Source organism: Stegodyphus dumicola, chromosome 4 (genome assembly GCF_044657685.1).
Source record: "Stegodyphus dumicola isolate Sdum_Otavi_A_Nest chromosome 4, ASM4465768v1".
Classification (NCBI taxonomy): domain Eukaryota; kingdom Metazoa; phylum Arthropoda; class Arachnida; order Araneae; family Eresidae; genus Stegodyphus; species Stegodyphus dumicola.
In genome coordinates this window covers 61117100-61141344 of record NC_140771.1, presented here as the reverse complement: position 1 = coordinate 61141344, position 24245 = coordinate 61117100, and the positions used below count along the sequence as shown (strand labels likewise).

Below are 24245 nucleotides of genomic sequence, written 5' to 3'. Positions count from 1 at the left end.
AAAGTAAGCTTGAACTTTCGATTATGTCAAATAGAATTTCCGATATATATTTACTAATATGTAATTTGTATCTACAAAGCGAAAGTATGTTTTGAAATCCGAAATCTGTTTATCAATTTCACGCCGCGGATTGGAAGTTGATCTGTCAGCACTATCCTTATCTTCAGGGCAGATGTTTTTATTTTATTTGGCTTATAATTCCTTACTAAGTGTAGTATTTCATCTCGATGTACTCCGTCTTTGATATGATTTAAATTAAGTTCCTTGTCATTATAATTCGCTTCCGATAGTGAAGAAAGTGACCCAGAGGTTATTGAAAACGAAAACATTTGATTGACAAATTAGTCGGTATTCTCAACACAGTAATTATAGGACTTGAACAGCGGAACTTTGTAACTAAACAAGAAATTATGTCTGTTTAATAGAATTAAAGAGAAAGTATTATCACATGAAACGAAGCAACTTACATTGAAAGAAATGTTTAATAAAGTAAACAAATAAATATTAAGCTTTTTCTTTTTGTAAATTTTGATACCCTTTAGATCATAATTGTTCTTTATTTCATAAATTACGGTTTCATATTTTTAATTATGTAATTTCTGCATGCCATCTTACTAGATTTAAACTGATGATCTATAATCGGGAAAAATCGATAATCCGGAATCACCAAAGTCCCGACGAGTCCGGATTAACGACTTTTGACTGTATATATAATTTATTTCCTAAACAGTATTGATTAATTGATTATATTATCTCCTAAGTTTAATTAAAGTAGAATTATTTTAAAAGTGTAAATCCAGACTGGTAAGTTATATTTTGAAAGATGTTTTGAAGTAATTTGAAAGCAAAATGTTAATAATGTTTTAACGGGGACTGGAGTTAAATCATCATAATTTAAGATCATACAACATTATATATATATATATATATATATATATCATGTTGGAACTACTCTTATATGCGTCCTCAGGTCGGCACATGCGGAGGGGAGTTTCTCGCCAAAAATGTTTCACTAGAAACTCCACGCTGCCATATTACTACCTAAATTTTTGTCTACATTTTGAACTTTTAGCCTAAAATGTGTGCAGAAACGCGACTTTCGCAAGTACAAAAACCATATTTTGAACACACACTTTAAGCTAAAAATCCAAAACAAAAACAGAACAAGAATAAAACAAAATGCACTTACCATAAATAAATGCTTCTTCGAACTGCAGAAATACCAATTTCTGCTTTTCGAAGAAACATCACCACAACAGTATCGCTATGAATTTGTTAAAAGCATCTTCTTCCATTTCAGAACAATGATGGAAAAAAATAAAAACTTCCAAATAAAACACAAAATCGCATTTCAAATTATAAGTCAGCAACGTCACTTAAACACGCTGTCACGTTATCTCTATCGTATTTATATGACAGCCAGACTCACTATCCACAAAATTGATACTATGTTTCACAAATAAATGTTCAAAACCTTCTTCTACTAAATACTTGTAGAATTTCCACCTACCCGAAAAAGTAATTGTACCAGGCACGCGATTAAAATTTTGCCAACATGTCATAAATCACTTAATTAACATACGAACAAACTAGCAAATCCAAATTTCTGCGAAAAAGGGTTGCTGACATAGAAACCAACATCACCCCCAAAACAATCGCAAAACAGAACACGCAATCGTGCTAAAAACCAGTGCACAACACGTATCGCCGCATTTGGCAACCTTAGGGCGCATATAAGTGTAGAGCCATCATGTTTAGATTCTGTTTTCAAAAGAATTTTTTTGTAATTATATAATTCTTTGCATTTCTGTAATATATATATTTAAACAAAAAAAAGTGTTTAAAAAAAATGGTAAAAATATATTTACGGTTGCCTCTTGGCGATTTTTGGTGGTACATGGATATCAAGTTTGTGCAATTCTTTGAGTTGTTATTTTGGCTTGTGTGCAAAAATTGCCGACACGAAGACAAAATAACAAGACAAATAATTGCACAAACTCGGTATCCATGTACACATCGACCTATCACTTAAAAATATACAACAGAGAATTGCACAAACTAGGCATTGCGCGCTCCCTTAACTTTGTCCATGTACACATTGAACTATATTCACTTAAAAGGTCAAAGGAGCAGCAAACAAAAAATATATAATCTCCATAAACTTCATTTTAAATCAAACAATCAAATAACATAAAAAAGGAAATTCATCTTTGCATTACACAAAGGAAATACACACTTACCTTATTTATGAATTAACGTGTGGTCAGTTAAGCAAAATTCCCTAACGGCATCCAAAAACTTCCTAAAATTATCTGAACTAGAATCTGTATACTGGCATTGCCAATGTAAATTGACAAGAGTAAAAAATATCCTCCGTAGTGCTGTTAGCATCCGACGTTCGACCATATGCATTTCCTTCCTACAAACAGGACACTTAATAATGGCTACTAAGTAAACCTTCATTTACGCACTAGTCAATTAATGCTCTTTTCTCCTTTCTTTTGAAATTGTACAGAAACTTCAAATTAATCTTTCCTCCTTCAGCCATTGTACCATCTAAACCACAAAACAAGCAATGTAACATTAAACTACTCGGGGTTTCATAAATGAAACAGCAACTGTGATAAATTAAGCAAATTCACGATAATACAAACGACACCCTTCAAACTACTGTAACCAGAAAAATATGCTGTTACTAAAAAAATGGGCCTATTTCATAATCTTTAGTCTGTCAAATAGCTCTTTGACAGTGAAAATTCTTTTTTTCCTTTTCTAAATTTCTTAATCATTACGATACGACAATTAGCCAGAAATTAATTAATTTCCATTCACTAGTATTTTGAAAAAATTTTAACAGAGGTTTCACTTCAATAAGAGTTCCACAACATACGTCCCTCAAGAATTCCTAGTCCCTCCCACTCCCATAAATTACTTCAAACAAATCTTACTGACTGATATAATTTCAAAGCCCCCTCTGCCGATAAAGAATTTCGGAAACACAACCCTTCTGAGTCGGACGCGAAGAGAACACTTTGCCCACTTCCCACTAGAAAGAACGTAAGTTAGTTAATGCTTTTTCTGGCCTTTTATATCTTCATGTACATTCCCTTTTCTTATTATATTTTTTTAAATTTAAATTTTTATTTATTTTTTTAATTTGTTTTTGCAAAGATTACATTATATTTCTTATATTTTGTAATTTTCTAATGTTTATTTCAATTACTTTGAATCTATTTCATAATGCCAATTTCCAATGTTTAATGTTTACAAATAGTTTTGAATTAAAATGCATAAACACGAGAGTGTCGGGGGGACAATTACTTGAGCAATATCAATTTTACAGCAGAAATTGCTTCTCACTCAAAATTGAATTAGCTAAAATGCTTAATTGGAATGAGTTCTTTGTTGCTCTGCATTGGTTCTTGATCCCTTCTATTCACTGATTTGGCCTAGCTTGAATTGCCAGTTTGGCATCGCCTTATTACTCAAGTAAAGGACGAAAGACCTTCGTATTTATTTCTTAATTATTGTTCATTGAACGGGAGTTGGTTTGTTCCCCTTGAAAAGTCAACTAATTTCCAATCAATGGCAATGATTACTTGCATTTACTTTAATTACTTGCTTTTAATTTATTTCTTTTTACAATTGAAATCTTGTTATTCATGACTTATTTCAAGTCCCTGTTAAACATTATTAACAATTTACATTCAAGTTACTTTAAAACAATTTTCGAAATTGAACTTACTAACTATGGATTCACTCATTTAAGATAATTCTACTAAAATTAATCTTAGGAGGTAATGTAATAAATATTTCTTTAGTAAATAAATTATTATTACTTACTTTGCAGCAATTGCGCAAGTAGTAGAATAACTCGATTTAACACTAAGTGAATTTAAGATCATGCAACATTATATATATTATTAGAAAAGGTTTATCCTATATCATCTCCAAGGAGCAGAAATTTAATTAAAATGATTAATTATTGAAGTAAATTTTAGTCTGTATTTTTTTAGTAGTAAAATTGTAAGAACTATAAAAGTTTGCTATACTCTTGTTATTCAATTACTACTATAAAAAAAAGTTTAGCCATCACTTCATGAGTTATTACTGAAGCTGTCATGTATTGATAAACATGCGGTGATGAAAGCAAAATATAATAAATAAGGAACAGAAATTTAATTAAAATGATGAATTATTGACATAAATTTTTAGTCAGTATTTTTTTAGTAGTAAAGCTGTAAGAACTACAGTCAAAAGTCATTAATCCAGATTCGTCGGGACTTCGGCGATTCCGGATTATACATCATCAGTTTAAATCTGGTAAGATGGCATGCAGAAATTATAAAATTAAAAATATGAAACCGTAATCTATGAAATAAAGAGCAATTATGATCTAAAGGGTATCAAAATTTACAAAAAAAAAGCTTAATATTTATTTGTTTGCTTTATTAAACTAATGACGAGGAATTTGATTTAAATCATATCAAAGACGGAATGCATTGAGATAAAATACTACATTTAGTAAGGAATTATAAGCCAACTAAAATAAAAACATCTGCCCTGAAGATAAGGATAGTGCTGACAGATCAACTTCCAATTCATTACGCGCTGCCGCCTCCCCTCCGCAGAGCAGCATGAAATTGATAAACAGATTTCGGAAAGGTTAGATAAAAAAGAATATGCCTTTATCCATTTTTTACAGCAATTCCACTTTTTTCTTAATGGACTTCGAAACATACTTTCGCTTTGTAGATCCTTTACATATTAGTAAATATACAGAAATTCTATTTGACATAATCGAAAGTTCAAGCTTACTTTTATAAAATTGCTCTAACAGTCTGCAAAAAATAATAAGCCGGATCCAATTCAAAGATTAAGGAACAACGCAATCTGCAAAATTAACTAAATTAGATAATTTTAGCTTTGCTTATACTGGCCGTTATACATTAAACGCGCATTCGTAAATGTATTTTGCGCATGCGCACACGCATATTCGCAGCCGTAAGGGTCTTATGCGATGCATGCGCAGAAAGTTTGTAGCTTTGAGGTCCGGATTATAGATCATTCTAGATTATGGGGGTCCGAATTAATGACTTTTGACTGTATAAAAGGTTGCCATACTCTTGTTATTCAATTACTACCGTAATTTCCGGAAGAAACGCCCCGGAGTTTACGTGTTTAAAACTTAAATTTTCAGCGGGTGCGGCGTTTCTACCCATGCGGCGTTTAGGTGCACTAAAAATAAAATATTTCCTATGATGGTCATTGTACATAGTTTGGATGGCCTTGTCATTGTGCTGTTGCCACACAAAAGATCACTCAGTTGCATTTTGCGAACCTTATTTTGTTTACGTTCTTTCCCTTGAACGGACCTACATGCCTTATTCACCCTAAACGAGATCTCAGAACAATAACATTCTTTCCCCTTTCAAATCAACATTCTCATCAGTTTGAATAGTCTCTCTCCTCTGCCATTCGATGAATCTTCCCCTTCAGCATGAATGGATTTTTCTTGGCATTCTGCCAAATACAGATCCCATCAGTTAGGGTACAAGTACTTGTTGGATAGTTTTTAATTAGGGAGCGGAAAATTTTTGAAAATGTCTCTAAACGGCACAGAAGCTATACATTTCTTACCTTTAATTTATTTTTTAGTTATGGTTTCATTTCATGCATTTTTCTTAACTGGTATGTCATATATCAGGACTTAGGTTGAGTTTTTGCATCTATACGGCCCACGACGATGTCACGCGCAATTTATTCTATTGCGGCGTTTACGCTGATGCGGTGTTTCTGTGTAATTTTAATTTTTTTCCCGCCGTTTTTCTCGGGTGCGGCGTTTACGCTGATGTGGCCTTTCTTCCGGAAATTACGGTAATATAAAAAAAAAAGTTTAGACATCACTGCATGAATTATTGCTGAAGCTGTCATGTATTGATAAACATGTGGTGTTGAAAGCAAAATACAGTCAAAAGTCGTTAATCCGGACTCGTCGGGACTTCGGCGATTCCGGATTATCGATTTTTCCGGATTATAGATCATCAGTTTAAATCGCGTAAGATGGCATGCAGAAATTCTAAAACTAAAAATATGAAACCGAAATTTATGAAATAAAGAACAATTATGATCTAAAGGGTATCAAAATTTACAAAAAAAAAAAGCTTAATATTTATTTGTTTACTTTATTAAACATTTCTTTCAATGTAAGTTGTTTAAGTTGCTTCGTTTTATGTGATAATACTTTCTCTTTAATTCTATAAACAGACATAATTTTTTGTTCAGTTATAAAGTTCCGCTGCTCGTGTCCTGTTAATTGCTGTGCCGAGAATACCGACTAACTTGTCAATCGAAATTTTTTCGTTTTCACTAACCTCTCTGTCACATTCTTCATGTCTTTATCCATTTTTTGCAGCAATTCCACTTTTTGTTTGATGGACATCGAAACATACTTTCGTTTTGTACGATCCTTTGGGAGCTCCAGATTCGGAAATTCTATTTGACATAATCGAAAGTTCAAGTTTACTTTTATAGTATTGCTCTTACAGTCTGCAAAAAATAATAAGCCAGATCCAATTCGAAAATTAAGGAACAATGCAATCATCAACATTAACTGAAATAGATAATTAGATAATTTTAGCTTATACCGTTCATTATACATAAAATGCGCATGCGAAAACGTATTCTGCGCTCATGCAAATGCGCAGTCGTAAGAGGTCTTACGCGCACGCGTAAACTCCTATGCGCATGTGTCAACACGGCGCATACGCAGAAAGTTTTTAGCTTTGAGGTCCGGATTATAGATCATTCCGGATTATGGGTGTCCGAATTAACGACTTTTGACTGTATAATAATGGCTCGCCAGGTCGGTGTCAGGGATATAAAATAGATGAATGTTTTGGTTTGAGATGTATGCCAAGTAGATACTCAGCTACGAAGCCAAATTATTAATATCACAAATTTATGTTTACATGATTGTTTTTCCATAACGAGGTATTTTATTTAGTGCCTAAGTTAAATTAAGAATAGGAATTTTTAAGTGGAAAATCTCCACATGTTTTATTATGGAAGGAAAAATCAAATGTGCATGTGTAAAAGCATTAATAAGAAAAAAATGTTTGTGTCTTTGAGGTCCGGATTTTAGATCATTCCGGATAATGGACGTCTGGGTTTCGAACTGTGTACTGTATGATAAAAAGCAATATACAAAATAGGGTTTCATCGTTAATAAACATTTTTAATGGTACAGTCGGTTTAGCTAAGTATAAAATAAAAATAATTTAAAACATTTAAGTCTAAATAACTGTTAAACAGCATAATTAATATGGTTTTTGAACATGGAATTTTTTTAAACTCGGTCATCTATCTATATTAGGATTAGTTCTTGAAGGTGCTGACAAAATTAGGTGTTTTAGGTGAATACCAGTTAATCGTGAATGATATTTTGATTTTGTTATGATTTTAATAGAAAACATTTGTTCACAAACATATGTTGATCCAAACCTAGAGCAATATCTGATAGCCAAATTGTATAAATTTGGAAAATTGCTTGTTGGTTCCAAAATTCAATATAATTGGATCACTTGCAGTTGGATTAAGTTCATTATTTGCATTTCAGTTGGGTAACAATTAAACTCTTACAAAGAAAACTGAATTATTAGCAGAGGAATTGAATTATTATATTTACTGTAATGTGTTCGTGTGTGTATTTGCTGATGGAGTTGATACGGACGATATTAATTTTTCAGATCCTTTAATTTTTCAATAAGTTTTTTGCATGTCAATGTTAAAACTCTGATGAGCCATGGGTTAGTCATCCCTGCTTTAGAATATAAGCTATCTAGAGAATAAATAAGTACAGAGTTTTTTAGTTCAGTCAGAGAGCATCCGTCAACATAGGCTTTCTTTCCACTGAGAGTGAGGCAGCCTTTCCACTGGGCAGTTAACATATCGACCAGGTAGCCCCACTGATAGAATTAACTTGGTTACAAGAGTTCCTGGATTGCATAGGCTGTCATTTAGTTTGTTTCTCTGCTTATTGAATAATTAGCTTAAGCTTTAGCTATCTATTCTGGGCTGAAAAACTCTTAAAGGCAAGCCAGTGCAGGGCTTGTTGATTTTGTATTTTGCATTTATTTTAATTTAGGTTAAACCTATTTCCTGTCAAGAAGATGCAATTGTGTTTTAGATCTAAGTGCCAATTATTAATTTAAGCAAATGTTTAACAATGTATATATACATATATAATATGTTTTAATAATGTATACACGCTGAAGAGTCATTACATTATGACCATCCTCCATCTATAACAATGGGCTCGCCCAGGAACAAAACCATTGTGGATGCACCGTCAATGTTGTAGTATACAGTCAAAAGTCTTTAATCTGGACGTCCATAATCCGGAATGATCTATAATCCGGACCTCGAAGCTACAAACTTTCGGCGCATGCGTAAACGCAATTGCGCTAAGGTATTGTGCGCATATACGTTTACGCATGCGCATAATAAGTTTACGCATGCATATTTAATGTATAACGGACGGTATAAGCTAAGCTAAAATTATCTAATTATCTATTTCAGTTAATGTTGCAGATTGCGTTGTTCCTTAATCTTCTAATTGGATCCGGCTTATTATTTTTTGCAGACTGTTTGAGCAATTTTATAAAACTAAGCTTGAACTTTCGATTATGTCAAAAAGAATTTCCGATTCTGGAGCTGCCAAAGGATCTACAAAGTGAAAGCATGTTTCGATGTCCATCAAACAAAAAGTGGAATTGCTGCAAAAAATGGATAAAGGCATATCCTTTGTTTCTCTAACCATTCCGAATCTGTTTATTAATTTCATGCTGCTCTCGGGGGGGAGGGGGGAACATTGCGGCGGTGCAATGAACTGGAAGTTGATCTGTCAGCACTATCCTTATCTTCAAGGCAGATGTTTTTATTTTATTCGGGTTATAATTCCTTACTAAATGTAGTATATCATCTCGATGTACTCCGTCTTTGATATGATTTAATTCAAATTCCTCGTCATTTTAAATATCATGAATACACATCAAATAGTTTTCTGGTTGCAATTTTCTAATTTCGACCATGCGTAATGTATGCTTTAGGCATATGCACATTGAAAGAAATGTTTAATAAAGTAAACAAATAAAAATTAAACTTTTTTTTTTTTTTTTTTTTTTTTTTTTTTTTTTGTAAATTTTTGTACCCTTTAGATCATAATTGCTCTTTATTTCATAAATTACGGTTTGATATTTTTAATTTTATAATTTCTGCATGCTGTCTTACCAGACTTGAACTGATGGTCTATAATCCGGAAAAACCAATAATCCGTAATCGCCGAAGTCCCGACGAGTCAGGATTAAAGACTTTTCACTGTATAAAGTAGTTATGCATTGTCTTTCCAAACATAGTGTGATTAGCGACCTAATAGAAAAAGTAGCTGATTTATCAGACTTCGATAAAGGTCAAATCATGATAGCTCGATGACGGGGAACATCAATATCAGAAATGGTGCATTTAGTAGGCTGTTTACGTACAGTTGTTATGGGCATATATTGAAAGTGGCGTATGGATAGTGAAACAAGTCGGCCGGCCAACAGTGCGTCATCGACAGCGCATTGATTCCAGAGGAGAGTGGAGATTGGTACGCATTGTTTGCTGTGACTGAAGAATTACAACAGCCGAAATCATTGCCAGCTACAACAGTGGTCACCCAGACAGTGTTTCTCTACACATTGTGCAGCATACATTGCTGCGTATGGGCCTACGTGGCTGTAGGCCAAAAGCATGTACCTGCACTGATGGCACGTCATTGCCACCTGCATCTGCAGTGGCCCAAGAAACATTGGAATTGGACATTAGAAAAATAGAAGAAAGTTCCACGGTCTGACGAATCACGCTTTCTGGTCCATCACATTGATGTTTCCAAATGAAATCTTGCCTTCCACATGCACAGTTGGACAGAGACAAGCCAGTGGTGGGGCTATTATGGTGTGGGCAATGTTTTCATGGAGCACATTAGGACCCATAATTCCCAAAGAACAATCCCTAACGTCTGTGTGCTACATGAACATTTTTGTAGACTAGGTTCACCTATTCATGACAACAGTATTCCTGGTGGAGGGGGGGAATAGTATTTACCAACAGGATATTGCACCATGTCATAAGGTTGTCAGGAAGTCGTTTTAGGAACATTCCAGTTACTTTCAAGCTATGTCTTGGGCTCCAGATTCGCCTAACATAAATCCAGTAGAGCAGAGGTTTTCAAACTTTTTAACTAACACGTACCATTTAAACAAAAACTGAAAAACTTTAGAACTACCACTACATTTTACAATGATTATTTTTATATTTCTCAAAAGAAATATTAAATATATATATATATATATATATATATATAATAGGTAGAAATATTGTAGCGAGCTTGCTAAAAAGTTACCAGGAGCTGTAGCTCCACGAAATAGTTCAACGCAGTATTACTAAAATATTAACATAGAAGAAATTTTTTTAAAAAATTATTAACATGGAAAAAAAAAAAAAGAAAAAACTGCTTACACGCGAAATAAAACTGTTTAAAATCAATGTTGGAAAACATGTGAATGCACGAAAAAAACTAATCTGATCGTTGTGACATGTGAAAAGTTAATACATATAAAAATAGATCTATGGAACAAGTTAAAACAAAATAAAATTAAAAAATAATTAAAACATAAATTTCAAAAATTATAATTAAAACATAAATTTCAAAACTACAAAAAATATAATAATTACAAAGCGGAAAATGGTAAATTAGCCCAATCGGACCCTCAACCAGGCTTTTCAAGGGAAAAATGGTTGAATGTTGAACTAGGCCAAATACCATTACGCGTTTCGCCGAAACAGACAATTGAAGCTCTTGTTTGATGAAAAAAAAATTTTAAATAAATATGAATTGTCCCGAAAAAATCTTTTTGGAGCTTCAATTCTCTATTCCTTTTTCCCGATGCATCCGCAGAAAAACACATTAAGGTGTAAAAAAGGTAAATGCAACTCCGAGCAATACAAAATTAAAATCAAAATAAAATAAATAGTGGTCTGCTATTAGTCAAAATTACAATAACGTACGGGCTGTTCCTGCTAGCTTAAAGAAGAAAAAAGCTTTTATAAAGATTTTGGTACTGAAATCAAATTAATAAGCAATTAAACTTGCATGAAAACAAATGCCGTTGGGTCTTACTAGGACCAAAAAAATTTTAAGAAACACATAAAACAAAAGAAACTAAAAAACAGACCTGGGTTGTGCCGATCTCTGGATCGCAAAAGATATTTGAAAAAGGTGCAAATCCCCTCCGTGTCCTACCAACCATCCCTCTCGTCATGTGACATAAGTGGGTGAAACAATGCTATTCCGTATAGTCCAATGCGCTTAGATTGTAATTTTGGCGGGAACTCTTATCCCCCCTTTGCCAAAGAGGGTTTGAGAGACACGAAAAGACATGGAAAGAACTGAAAATGGCATCAGTCAAGTTGCTAGAAGAACAAAACTGCTTCAAATAAGTGAAAAGGGCTAATTCAGCTAAGAATACTAATCTTGGCCACAAAAGAAAGAGTAAAATGGAAAAAAGTCATTTGTTAATAAAAGTCGTCATTCTTCAAGCTAGAGGGCGGTCAAGCTACTATGAAAAATGAAAAGGCCCGATTTGTTAATAATAGTAGAATTTGGCCATCTAAGTAATTCAAAACTATTAAAACAATAGTATTAAAGTATAGTAGTGCCAAAATCTTTGGAATATACAATAGTAGTGCCAAAATCTTTGGAGGAAAGAAAATGTAGTGATGAGAATAATCTGTACATTTTTACAATTTTTACATTAGATAATCTGAATCAGCCATCCACTTTATACCGTCCCATTGGGCTTTAAGAATAAAATTTCATTATCCAAAACAAATTATCTAAAAATTGGTAAGGCTAATGCCAGCTTTTTTTAAAGTATTTTTAATTATTTTATGAGGAATTTGGTTATTTTTCAAAATTGTGACGAAGTAAAGTATTTCTTCTTGTAAGTGTTCTGTAGTATTATATATTCTTTTTATTCTAAGTAGCTGTGAAAAAATTGTGTTAATGATGATTCTTTTGGAAATATTCGAATTCCAGTTGGTTAACTTTAGTGTAAAAAAAGTGAATTCTCTTCTCTTGTCGTAAACTTTTATAAAATTGTAATCAATAATATTTAAGTCAAGGTAGACTACATTATTTTGCACCGTATTTGTATTATTTAGTTTTAAGCAAGTTGGGTAGATATTAGCAGCTTCTATTTTGTTGTGGTTGTTAAAGGCAATGATATCATCAATGTAACGAAAGATGTGTTGGTAAAATTTATGTTCTTTACTTAGTGAACGGACGAAGGTCAATTCTTTTGTGAAAAGGAATAATTCACACACAGCACTTGAAAAATTACCTCCCATTGGAATTCCTTGAATTTGTTTAAAGATGCTATTGTTAAATAGAATAAAATTATTGAAAAGCATGCTTGAAAGAAAAAGTTGCCATTTTTCGGTATTAATTATTGTCGAAATCTGTGGAATTATATCTGGTAGAGCAAGTAAGCTTGTATAAATTTCTTCAAGTGGTAAGGTAGTATAGAGGTTCTCGAAATCGTAGCATAGTATATGGTCTATTTTAAGTGAATTAATTGTCTTAATCACTAGCTCGTTACTTGAAATCATCCAGTTGCAATGCAGATCCTTAAAATCATAGTTATTAATTAAGTCACGTATTAAACGAAGTTTTTTTGCAAAAAGATAAATCTATTTCTTTAAGATAACTTTTAGTACTATTGGCAATAAACCTGAATTTAATAGGAGACTTATGGAATTTTGATAGCGCATAGAGATTTGCAAATCTGTTATTATAGTTCCGGGGATGTATCTTGAGTCTTTTATGTAGTGCGTTAAATTTATTGATAAGAATTTTAGTGCTGGCAGTAATTTTTTGGTAAGTGCAATTACTATTTAGTTCTTTATGCAGAAGGTTGAAGTAAAACTTTTTTCAAATAACACTAAAATTGTTGCTGGCTTTGTCAATTTTTGTAATGATAAAATTATCTTGTTGTTTTTTAATAAGATTATAGAGTTGCTTCTTATTGTGTAAAGAGTTGAAAGAAGGTGTCTTGAAAAGTAAATGTTGAAATTCTTTAATCAGTGAACCTTTCCATTCAAGAAAAGTAGTAGTAGGTAAATTGGATTTATTACTAACTAAGATGATAAATTTATCTAGATCTTGATAGAATTGTTTGAGGCAAAAGTGTTTATTGATACTGAAAGTAGGACGAAATTTGGTTCCAAGTTGTAAAAGGGCTCGCAATTCTAAGTCTTCAATGATATTAAGATCTCCGGTTATAACATGTTGGTGAAAGGATCGACATATTTATAGTAAAGATGTAGTTGGCAATTACATATGCTATTTTCTTATATATATATATAGGCATTCACACGCCCTATTGGCTGTTTGTATGAAATATGTACATATAAAAATATTAGATTAAATATTAGATTGGTTACAATTTTAATTTAATTATCAAAATTTAAGTATTAATTCTAAAATTTAGCATGAAATCTGGGCCTGTTTAAGAGACATCAGTTATTTTATGCATGGTCTTAGTTCACGTAGTTTTAACCACAAATTAGGATCCACTTTTAATTTTTTTCTGTATTTTATTTTCAAATATAACATGGAAGAAAATCCTTGTTCACACAAATAGGTTGTGCAAAAAGGCAATAAAAATTTAATAGCTTTATTTGAATTGCCTTTAAATTCTTTTTTTGGTTCATCCAAAAGTTAACAAGTATGCTATTTCTGAAATCTTCCGTTAAAGTTTGATCGCAAGAAATTTCTAGCAATTGTTGTTTTTCGTCACTAGATAAAATTTCAGGTATATTTGAATAAAACAGATTTTTAACCCAATTTTTCTTTTCCATAATCCTTGGGAAAATACATGTTTAAATTATTTATCAATTAAAAACAATGATTTTTTAATATTGGATGCTAATTTTTTTATTTTCAAATTATTTTTGGTTAGAAAACTTTCTAAAAGTGATAAAAAGCTTAAAATATTACTATCCAATTCTTTTAGTATTATTAGCTCGACTTTTTTTATCATTGCATTCATTTTTTCTCTAATGGTAAACAAAGTAACACTTTATTTATGTAACCCTAAATTTAATTAATTTAACTGCCCAAAAATATCAGCTAAATATGCTAAACACACCAACCATAATTCACTAAATAAACAACTTGCAATTCAAATTTTGAATCACAAAGGAAAATTTGAATTTCTGATCGCAGTTCATAAAGACAATTTAAAACCTTGCCTCTAGATAACTGCCTTATTTCGGAATGTAACAAAAGTGTTTCATGTTCATTGCTCATCTCTTGGCATAAAATCATAAATATTCTTGAATTTCTCAGTTTTTAATGAAATTAACAATTTTCACAGCTTGATTCAAACTGATTTTTCAGGTTTTCGGGGATTGTTTTGGCTACTAAAGCTTCGCAATGAATGGACCAGTGAATAAATTTAGTTTCCAGTGTGACTTTCTTTATCTGAGAAATAGCACCAGAATGTTTTCTTGTTAAAGCTCGAGCTCCATCAGTGCATACTGTAATGCATTTATTTCAATGAATATCATTCTCTGACATAAAATTGTCAATTACTTTTGAAAATTTGATTTTCATTTGCTTTATTATGAATAAATTCCCAAACTAAATACTCTTCGGCAATCCATTTATCTTCTTCGAAACATATGCAAACTAATAATGAAACAAAGTTTATTATATCAGTACCATCATCCATTTGCAATATGAAATACTCACTGTGTTTTATTTTTTGAATAAGTGTCTTTTTTATGGAATCTGCCATTTCATGAGTTCGTTGACTTAATATATCATTTGATAACAGAATATTATTAAGTTCATTAACCGTTTTTTCATTGAATAAAGTTAAAATAAAATCTTTAGCTTCTGGTAATATAAGGTTTTCTCCAAAAGTGTGAGCCAACCAGTCTTGGCAATTCTTAGGCTTACTGGGTAACTAGCTTCCAAAGCTTTTACACTTGAAGTGACAAAAACCTTTCATTACTTGTTTAATATTTTTGAACTCCGATAATTTCCTTTGAAGATATTCTTCATATTTATCCTTTAAATTGGCATGCTTAGATTTAAGATGTCTTTTAAGAAATGATGGTTTCATACTTTGATTGGATAACTGTTCACCACAAACAAGATACTGGGGTTGAGGGTCCATTTCAGCTCCATTCCAGGTAATCCCAAATGATAGATAGCTTTCATTGTATTTTCTATAAACAATTTTTTTCTTTTCAATTTTCTTAGTGCTAATAGATTGTCCTGGATCCATCACCTGTGAATCGTCACTTTTCACTTAGTCAATCCATTCCATTTTGAGAAATCTAGGTTTGTTTTTATTATTTTTTCACAAATATTTAAATGCACAATATACTAAGAGTTCTTCAAAAACAAACAATGATATTCTCAAATCGCATAGAAGAGTAAAGAGTTCTTAAAAAACAAACGATGATATTCTCAAATCGCATAGAAAAGTAATGAATGCAAAGCAACAAGATGACAAAATACCTGCTGTTAGAGATAGCAAATGGAAAATGATTCTAAATGAAAATAGAGCAATATGATTCCAGAAATGGTGGGGACGTAAAGTGTAGACATGCTAATAAATCAATCAGCCCGAATTAATGAGATAGCATTATCTTTCAGTAGAAACTTAATTTTATTTCCTATTAAATACAAAATCTATTTCTGTTACTCCTTGTAAAAACATCATTTATGACAAATTTTGCTATATCTATGAAAATAAAAACGGTTTATTTTGCAGTCTATGAGCAGCTATTGACTATCAAAGCTCAAATCGCATAAATTTATGAGTGTTAGAGGAAAAAATTAAACAGGATTTCGGGGTATTTAATTTTTGAATTTAATATTAACCCCCTTGCAATGTGCAGGAATTGCATGACCAGTTGGTGAGTGCTTGGTACCAGAAACCTCAGACTACCTATCTGCACCTTATGAAGTCAATGCCAAGCTGGGTGCTGGCAGTTTTGAGGACTAAAAGGTGGTCCTACATGTTATTAACAGGATGGTCATAATGTAATGCCCCTTTGGTGTATATACATTCTATTTTTACATGTGTGTATAAAATTGGTATAAACTGAATTGTGCAAATAATTATAGCCTAAAAATAGAATGCAAATTAAGTAAAATAATTATGTTTGCTTTCTTTCTGATGTTATAATTCATATTGTCTTATAGTTGATTGGGCTGCCTTAGCTAAGCAATGGATACAAATGCAGCAAAACCAGCCTCCAGATCCTGCGTTGCCAGGTCCTCCACCTACTGTACCTCCACCTCCAGCTCCAGCATCTGTGCCACCTTCAGCTGCTTTGCCACCACCTCCAGGACATATGCCTTTAGTACCAGAAGACTTTCCTGAGGGAACTGTTACAGCACCAATACTGAAACCACACCTTTCCAGTACTGTACCTGAGCCTTTTCACCCAGAAAGGCCATTTGAAAATGAACCAGGTAGCTCACTTATATATTTTATTGCGTCATGTAAATCAGAGGCAGCCAGCATCTGTACATATTGGGTCTGGTTTAAGTTATATTAGGGGTTTTAGGCTGCATAATTTGCTATATTTGGCAGTTTAGTAATATATTCTGGAATAGTAAACATCAGGTTACTCTTCTGCTATCGGGACTGCATTCAGAAATGTATGCATGTGATGTATTATGTCTGTGCATATATGTGCGTGTGTATACACACACACATACACATATATGCACAGACATACATGCACACATACATACACGTACACATACAACACAGACATACACACACACATACATACGTATGTATGTATATATATGCATGCATACATTTTACATACATCCATACATGTATACAAACATACATTTCTGAATCTGGTCCCGATAACAGACAAGTACCAACATGAGTTATTTCAAAATTATTGTGATATTAATTTCAAATAACCTATATATATATATATATAAACCTATATATAAACCTATATATATATATATATAGTCTTAAAATAATTAGGAATATGTAAATATACAGGAATTAGGAAATTGGGTGAAGAATAGTAGTAATTTATTTTTTTATTTAGCTGCAGAGCACAGAAAATGTTACAGCAATAATTTTGTGTAATAAGGATTTCTCTTCTGTTTGTTCAATATGTTTGATTTTGCATGGTATAGTACTTTATTTTGAGACTTCTAATGCTAAAATATCATTTTGGTGATCAAAAATATCTAATGGTGTTTAAATCACAACAAAATTGTAAATTCAACCCCAAATCACTTAACTGAATTGAAGTATTGTTATTGCAGTTTCAAGTTGTCTTTTATTGTACTATTTCGGGAAACCCCACAGTTTTGAATATGCATATTAGTATAGCCAGTCTGTAACTTTGAAAATATTTTACTGCTTGCTGTTTCATACAAAGCAAGTCCCAAAATTTTAATATATATATATATATATATATATTTAATGCAAGAGAAATATTAAGAAATAGCAGTTAGCTTATATCTTTTTTATATAAACTAAGCTTGATTACTGAGAAGGAAGATTATATGAAATCCAATGAAGATCTTAATGTAGTGTGACATTACTGTAATCTATTGCTGGCTCTAAATTGCTCTATGTGAAAATAATTTTTATTTGTTATAAAAATGGTTGTACAAGTAACATTTTCTAATTTTTTTGCTTATTTCATAATTATGTATAATAAATATATAATTTAGAAAACAGCTATTAAAGCAAGTTAATTAAAATAGTCATGCATTTATTTTGAGATAGAACATATTCAGAATTATTTCTGAATTCGTATCATATAAAATTCATTTTATATTAATTCTCACTCCTCTTTCATTTGCATGATTACTTAAATACCTCATTTTGAAATATAATGAAAAGTTATATATGCTTTAAATAAACATTAGGAAGGTTCTCTCTTATTTATTATAAAAACATATACAGTCAAAAGTCATTAATCCGGACTCGTCAGGACTTTGGCAATTCCGGATTATAGATCATCAGTTTAAATCTGGTAAGATGGCATGCAGAAATTATGAAATTAAAAATATGACACCATAATTTATGAAATAAAGAACAATTATGATCTAAAGGGTATCAAAATTTACAAAAAAAAAAAGCTTAATATTTATTTGTTTACTTTATTAAACATTTCTTTCAATGTAAGTTGTTTAGATTGCTTTGTTTTTTATGTGATAATACTTTCTCTGTAATTCTACAAACAGACATAATTTCTTGTTCAGTTACAAAGTTCCGCTGTTCAAGTCCTATAATTGCTGTGTCGAGAATACCGACTAATTTTGTCAATCGAAATTTTTTCATTTTCAATAACCTCTATGTCACTTTCTTTGCTATCGGAAGCAAATTATAATGACGAGGAATTTGATTTAAATCATATCAAAGACGGAATACATCGAGATGAAATACTGCATTTAGTAAGGAATTATAAGCAAATAAAATAAAAACATCTGCCCTGAAGATAAGGATAATGCTGACAGATCAACTTCCAATTCATTGCGTGCCACCGCCCCCCCCCCCGGCCGCAGAGTAGCGTGAAATTGATAAACAGATTTCGGAATGGTTAGATAAACAAAGGATATGCCTTTATCCAATTTTTGCAGCAATTCCACTTGTTGTTTAATGGACTTCGAAACATACTTTCGCTTTGTAAATCCTTTACATATTAGTAAATATATATCAGAAATTCTATTTGACATAATTGAAAGTTCAAGCTTACTTTTATAAAATTGCTCTAACAGTCCACAAAAAATAATAAGCCGGATCCAATTCGAAGATTAAGGAACAACGCAATCTGCAAAATTAATTGAATTAGATAATTTTAGCTTAGCTTATACCGTGCGTTATACATTAAACGTGCATTCGTAAACGTATTTTGCGCATGCGCACACGCATATTCGCAGCCGTAAAGGTCTTATGAGCATGCGTCAACGCGATGCATGCGCAGAAAGTTTGTAGCTTTGTGGTCCGGATTATGGGTGTCCGAATTAACGACTTTTGACTGTATGTACTTAATTGTTATCACAATGGTCAACAGCTCTGTACCTATAATTATTAATGACCAAAGTCTGTATATGATGTGTTGGATGTCTTCTAAGGGGCGTGAATAAAACGTTAGGGTCTGCTCTATTACTGTAATATTTCCGAAGCAGAATTTATTCCCAATCATTTGAATTTGTGATTTTTTTTTCCCCTTAATAGTGCAACATTATTTTTTAAAACCGGTGTTATATATTTTAGAGTGATTGAATAGAAATGCTTTAAAACCAGTAATTCCAAAGAGGCGGGCTTAATCAAAAGCAAAAAGGTAGGGTTTGTATTCACAAATTATACACTGAAAATGTATAAATTTTTCTTTTTGAAAATTTCATGTTATTAATACATCAAGACTCTTATAATTAAATATTGATTGTTCAAGTGAATACTTTGTGGCTTTTTCCATTACATAATTCAACAGAATCTAAGTAGTTCTAATTCTTTTAAGCAAAAGGGTTAAATCTGTCCTTACAATGACGGAAGGAAGATGGTCACATTTACAGCAGTAAGACAATAATCAAGCATTTTACTGTATTAGTATAGTACATGAACTTGTTAATTTTCTACATGTGAAATGTTTGATAGATATTTCAAAAATATAAATAAATTTTGTCTAAAAAAGCTGTGTTAATGCTGCACAGCTGATGATTACTAAGAATGGCCATTGGCCGTTTACTGTAACAGGGATCATTAATGTTGTAATCATTAATGTTTAAGCAAAAGGGTTAAATCTGTCCTTACAATGACGGAAGGAAGATGGTCACATTTACAGCAGTAAGACAATAATCAAGCATTTTACTGTATTAGTATAGTACATGAACTTGTTAATTTTCTACATGTGAAATGTTGGATAGATATTTCAAAAATATAAATAAATTTTGTCTAAAAAAGCTGTGTTAATGCTGCACAGCTGATGATTACTAAGAATGGCCATTGGCCGTTTACTGTAACAGGGATCATTAATGTTGTAATCATACACTCAAATGGAAGGATTCTTAATTAATTTTTGGTCACTATAGAACTTTAGAGCAATACGGCAATAAAGAGTTTCAACTCTTTTCCTTTTGGCAAAGAACAAACCATAAATTTTAATATAATGAAGGTATGCTTAAGAAACAAGTTACATTCTGTAAACTTACATATTAGCATTTTATAACAATGGACAATGTATTCAGTTTAAAATTTCAAAGTAAATAATAAAGTAGTCCTATAGAAAAATGAACTTTTCATATCAATTTCGTGTAAAAATTTATTTTTCCATACATTTTTCATAAATACAAGCAATATCAAATGCTATAGAGTCGTTAAGTTATTTTGAAGCAGGGCAGGAGACGTGAAAAATATGCAGTGCTTTCGCTGGGACTCAAACCCTGGACTTCTTGAATATGTGTCGAGTATGCTTCCAATTACACCATAAAGGCATGTGGAAAGAAGGGAGAAAAATCTTATGTACTCCTTCTCCTCGGATCAGATTTTTTACTGTTACAAATTAGGCCTTGACTACAAAGAGTCTTAATCCTATCAGTTATAATCGTGCCTATGGCCAGTTAAATAATAAAATCAGTGGTGCAAAAATAATCAAAGACATTTAGTGCTGCAGTTGAACTGGATAAGCAGAGATGTTACGATCAATTTTCAGTCTGAGCAGTCGAGAAAATACGGTGGAGGATAGAACTCGCAATGTCAGGAAGGGGGAAAAGTTACTTGACTAGTACCACTGCGCTGTGGTTGCTATGTTGAAATTCAGTAAAAAATGGAGTGTTTCATCACATGTTAATTATTTTTGGCGAACGCTATGATTATCTGTGTAGCTAATAGTCCTGCTTTTAATTTTTCAAAAGGGTATTGGCTTTCTTTATGAGTTCAATAATTTCGATGATAGATTTTAACAGTTCCTGAATTTTAGGATCTAATATCCATGTAAAGGCTTCATTAAAATTAATTCCAGTTGATTTTAGGGCTTTACTGTATTGAGTTTTCAGCTTTGAATTTTGCGCTTGCTTGAGTTTTTCCTTTTCTTCATTTTCGAGAGTCCTGGAAAGTTAAAATTATCTAAATTTGGAGCAGGGATTTTCTGAATTTCTTTGGGTTTGCTTTTCTCGAATTTTTCCTTGTATGCACTACAATACTATAGCTGATGACATGATTTTTACTGCAAAAAATGCAGATAGGCTGATCTTCAGGCCTTTTTTGGGCATACGTTACTTCGGTGTGGGCCTCCACATTTTACACATCTCTCCGGATTATCACATAAGTGCAGCGTATGGCCATACGCCTGGCAGCGAAAACACTGCGTAGGTCGTCGTTTCGGGTTGTATTTTTCGATTTTTACTTCAAAACTAAACATATCATTTAGTTGGTGAATCATATTACTGCTAGAGTTAAAAAAGATCGGAAGTTTAATTTCTGTGCCATTTTTAGTTCTTTTAAATTTTTTAACCTTAATGATTGGAAATTTATGTTTCTGTAGGTCTTCAAAAATAGCTTCTTCTTTGATTGAAGAGGGCAGATTCTTAAGAATCACCTTCAAATTCTTTTCGCTTTGTAACAGAAATGTGTGAAATGGGATGGATTTATCATGACGTATTTTTGTAATTTTCCTGTAGTCGTCTGCGGATTTTATGTAAACATGAAGAGTAGCAGCATTCACAGACTACAAAATTTGGTAGTCTGGCGTAATTTGAGTCGTAGAATCGAAATATGGAAAAAATTGGTTTGTTATTTCAGAAAAAGGTCCGATTTTGTGTCAAAATACCTATAATAGAACAATGCTATATATAAATCTAATACATATCTTTAGTCACACTTTTGAGACATGAAAAAAGCAATTTGAATTTTGTCAATCGGCGCAGGAAAACATGAGATATAGAATAGTCCCCCCTTTTTTTTTCGCAGTGTACATCTCTAATAAAACAGCATGAACATTATCAAATAAAAATATTGTCATTCAAAGCAATTTTGCTGCCCATAGTATTTTATCTTTTGCAAAATTAAAATTTTTGTAAATTCTGTTAGATATCATTCACTACAATTTTTGTTTTTTTGTTATTGCATATGTAATGGATAATGAATTTCATATTATTTGCATGTCATGTAATGATGTGTTTAAAGACTTTACTTGGTCATGGTTGAACATTTTCTCTAATTTCTCTTGATTAAGCTTTCAATATTAGATTATACTATCAATATAAATAAATGGAGTTTTAAAGTAAACCCCAACATTAATACACGTGGAACTATCTTTAACAAGTCTGTTCAGATTTTTGTGTTTGCTGATGATATTGACATAGTTGCACGCACTCCCAAGTCACTTAGAGAGGCTTTTACACCTCTAGAGGCTGCAGCCAGCAAAATGCATCTAGCAATCAACGAAAATAAAACTAAATACATGTCATGTAGTAATAACAGCAGCTCCTATTTTGAAATTGGGAATTACAAATTTGGAACTGTTAGCAAATTTAAATATTTAGGATCAGAAGTTAATACTCTCAGTGATTTAATGCCTGACATCTGTAGTAGAGTCACAGATGCTAACCAATGTTTCTTCTGTCTAAAAACACTTGAAGTCTAACTTCACCAGCAGAAAAATGAAGATTTTAATTTACAAAAGCTTAATAAGACATGTTCTTAAATACTCTGCTGAGACCTTGGCAAAGACAGAAAAATCTAAAAAAAAAAAAAAGAACTGCCAGCTGAGTTTTTGAATTTGTTGCCAAGCAGGCACATGGAAAATAAGTAGTAACGTTGAACTCACGTAGTGTGATTTGATTATACTGCCAAACTGGCAAAAGTTTTTTCTTAGTTCTAGTCATCCAGACGCGTGGTAGATAGTAATGTCATCCCGACGTATTACAGATTCTATATTGTAAAAATTGTATTGCCAAACTGGCAAAAATTATTTTTTTTATCGCCAACCAGGCGTGGAGATAGGTAGTAAAATCATCAAACTGACATGTGTTAAGTTCCATTGTATTGCCTAACTGTCAAAGATGTTTATATAGTTATAGCTAACGAGGCTTGTGAATAGTGAGTTAAAACGTCAGCCCGGCGTAGTATTATATTATTTTGTGCCAACCTGGCAAAGTTGTTTAAATAATTCTCTCTAACTGGTTAGTAAAAATTTTGACAAATTAAATCTCGCTAGAAGTTATACATTTTTACTACAAGTACGATCTTTTAGATTCAATTTTAAAAGAAAGCCTATTAAAGGTAACTTGGTCAACATGTCATTCTTAGCTAGGAATAAAAAACAGGATTTAAAAGTACTAGCAGAAGAGTTAAGTGTAACCGTGGAAACTTAAATTTGAGATTGCTCAGTTGCATAAATTAATTACTGAAAGTCACGATTATGATGAGGAGTTTACTTGAGAACTACTGGCTGCAATTAGAGAAAGAAAGGAAGAATGCAAAAGAGAAGAAAGAGAAAAAGAACGTGAGAGAGAAGAAAGAGAAAAGAGACGCAAAAGAGAACACGGAAAAGAAAGAAAAGAAGAACGTGAAAGAGAAGAGCGAATTAGAGCCTTTGAGCTATGGAAACTACATTTGGAAGCAATGGCTGCAAGAGTACAGCCAGTAGAAACTACGCAGTTACCTGAGCAGCCTTTAAAAATCAGAATGACACGTTTCAGCCCTAAAGAAGATGAAATTAGTTTATTTCTGGTGTTATTTCTACTATGAATTAAAGAATTATTTAGAAGGATGGCTTAACGAATTAAACATTAAAACTTTTGAACAGCTAAAAGATTTCATGCTGGTTGATCAAATTAAAAAGCATACTACTTCTGATTTCAAAGAACATTTTATGGTTGAATGGACTACTATAATTTCACCCATTGAGATGGTTAAGAAAATTGAAGATTTTGAAGATGTGAGAAAAATAATAAAACCGAAATTTTCTGCCAATCAGACTGAGAAAATTAACAAAGGATCATTTAAACCTAGTTATGATAATTTTGTGATAAAAAGAGAGTATCCGCCTCATTTTAAGCATTTTGATAAATTGGATGATATAAAATACCAGAAAGATCACCGACAAAAAAGTCAATTTCAAAAGAAGAACCA

General features: G+C 32.0%; 1 protein-coding gene across 3 annotated transcripts in view; it reads left to right on the top strand.

The window, feature by feature from the left end:
- LOC118197493 (uncharacterized) overlaps positions 1-24245 on the top strand; it is a 64726-nt gene that overhangs the window by 6320 nt on the left and 34161 nt on the right. For all 3 annotated transcript variants that reach the window (XM_085815007.1, XM_085815008.1, XM_085815006.1), the window contains exon 3: positions 16325-16597. In XM_085815007.1, coding sequence (XP_085671133.1) covers positions 16325-16597 — 273 coding nt within the window. The remainder of the gene's footprint in view (positions 1-16324; positions 16598-24245) is intronic.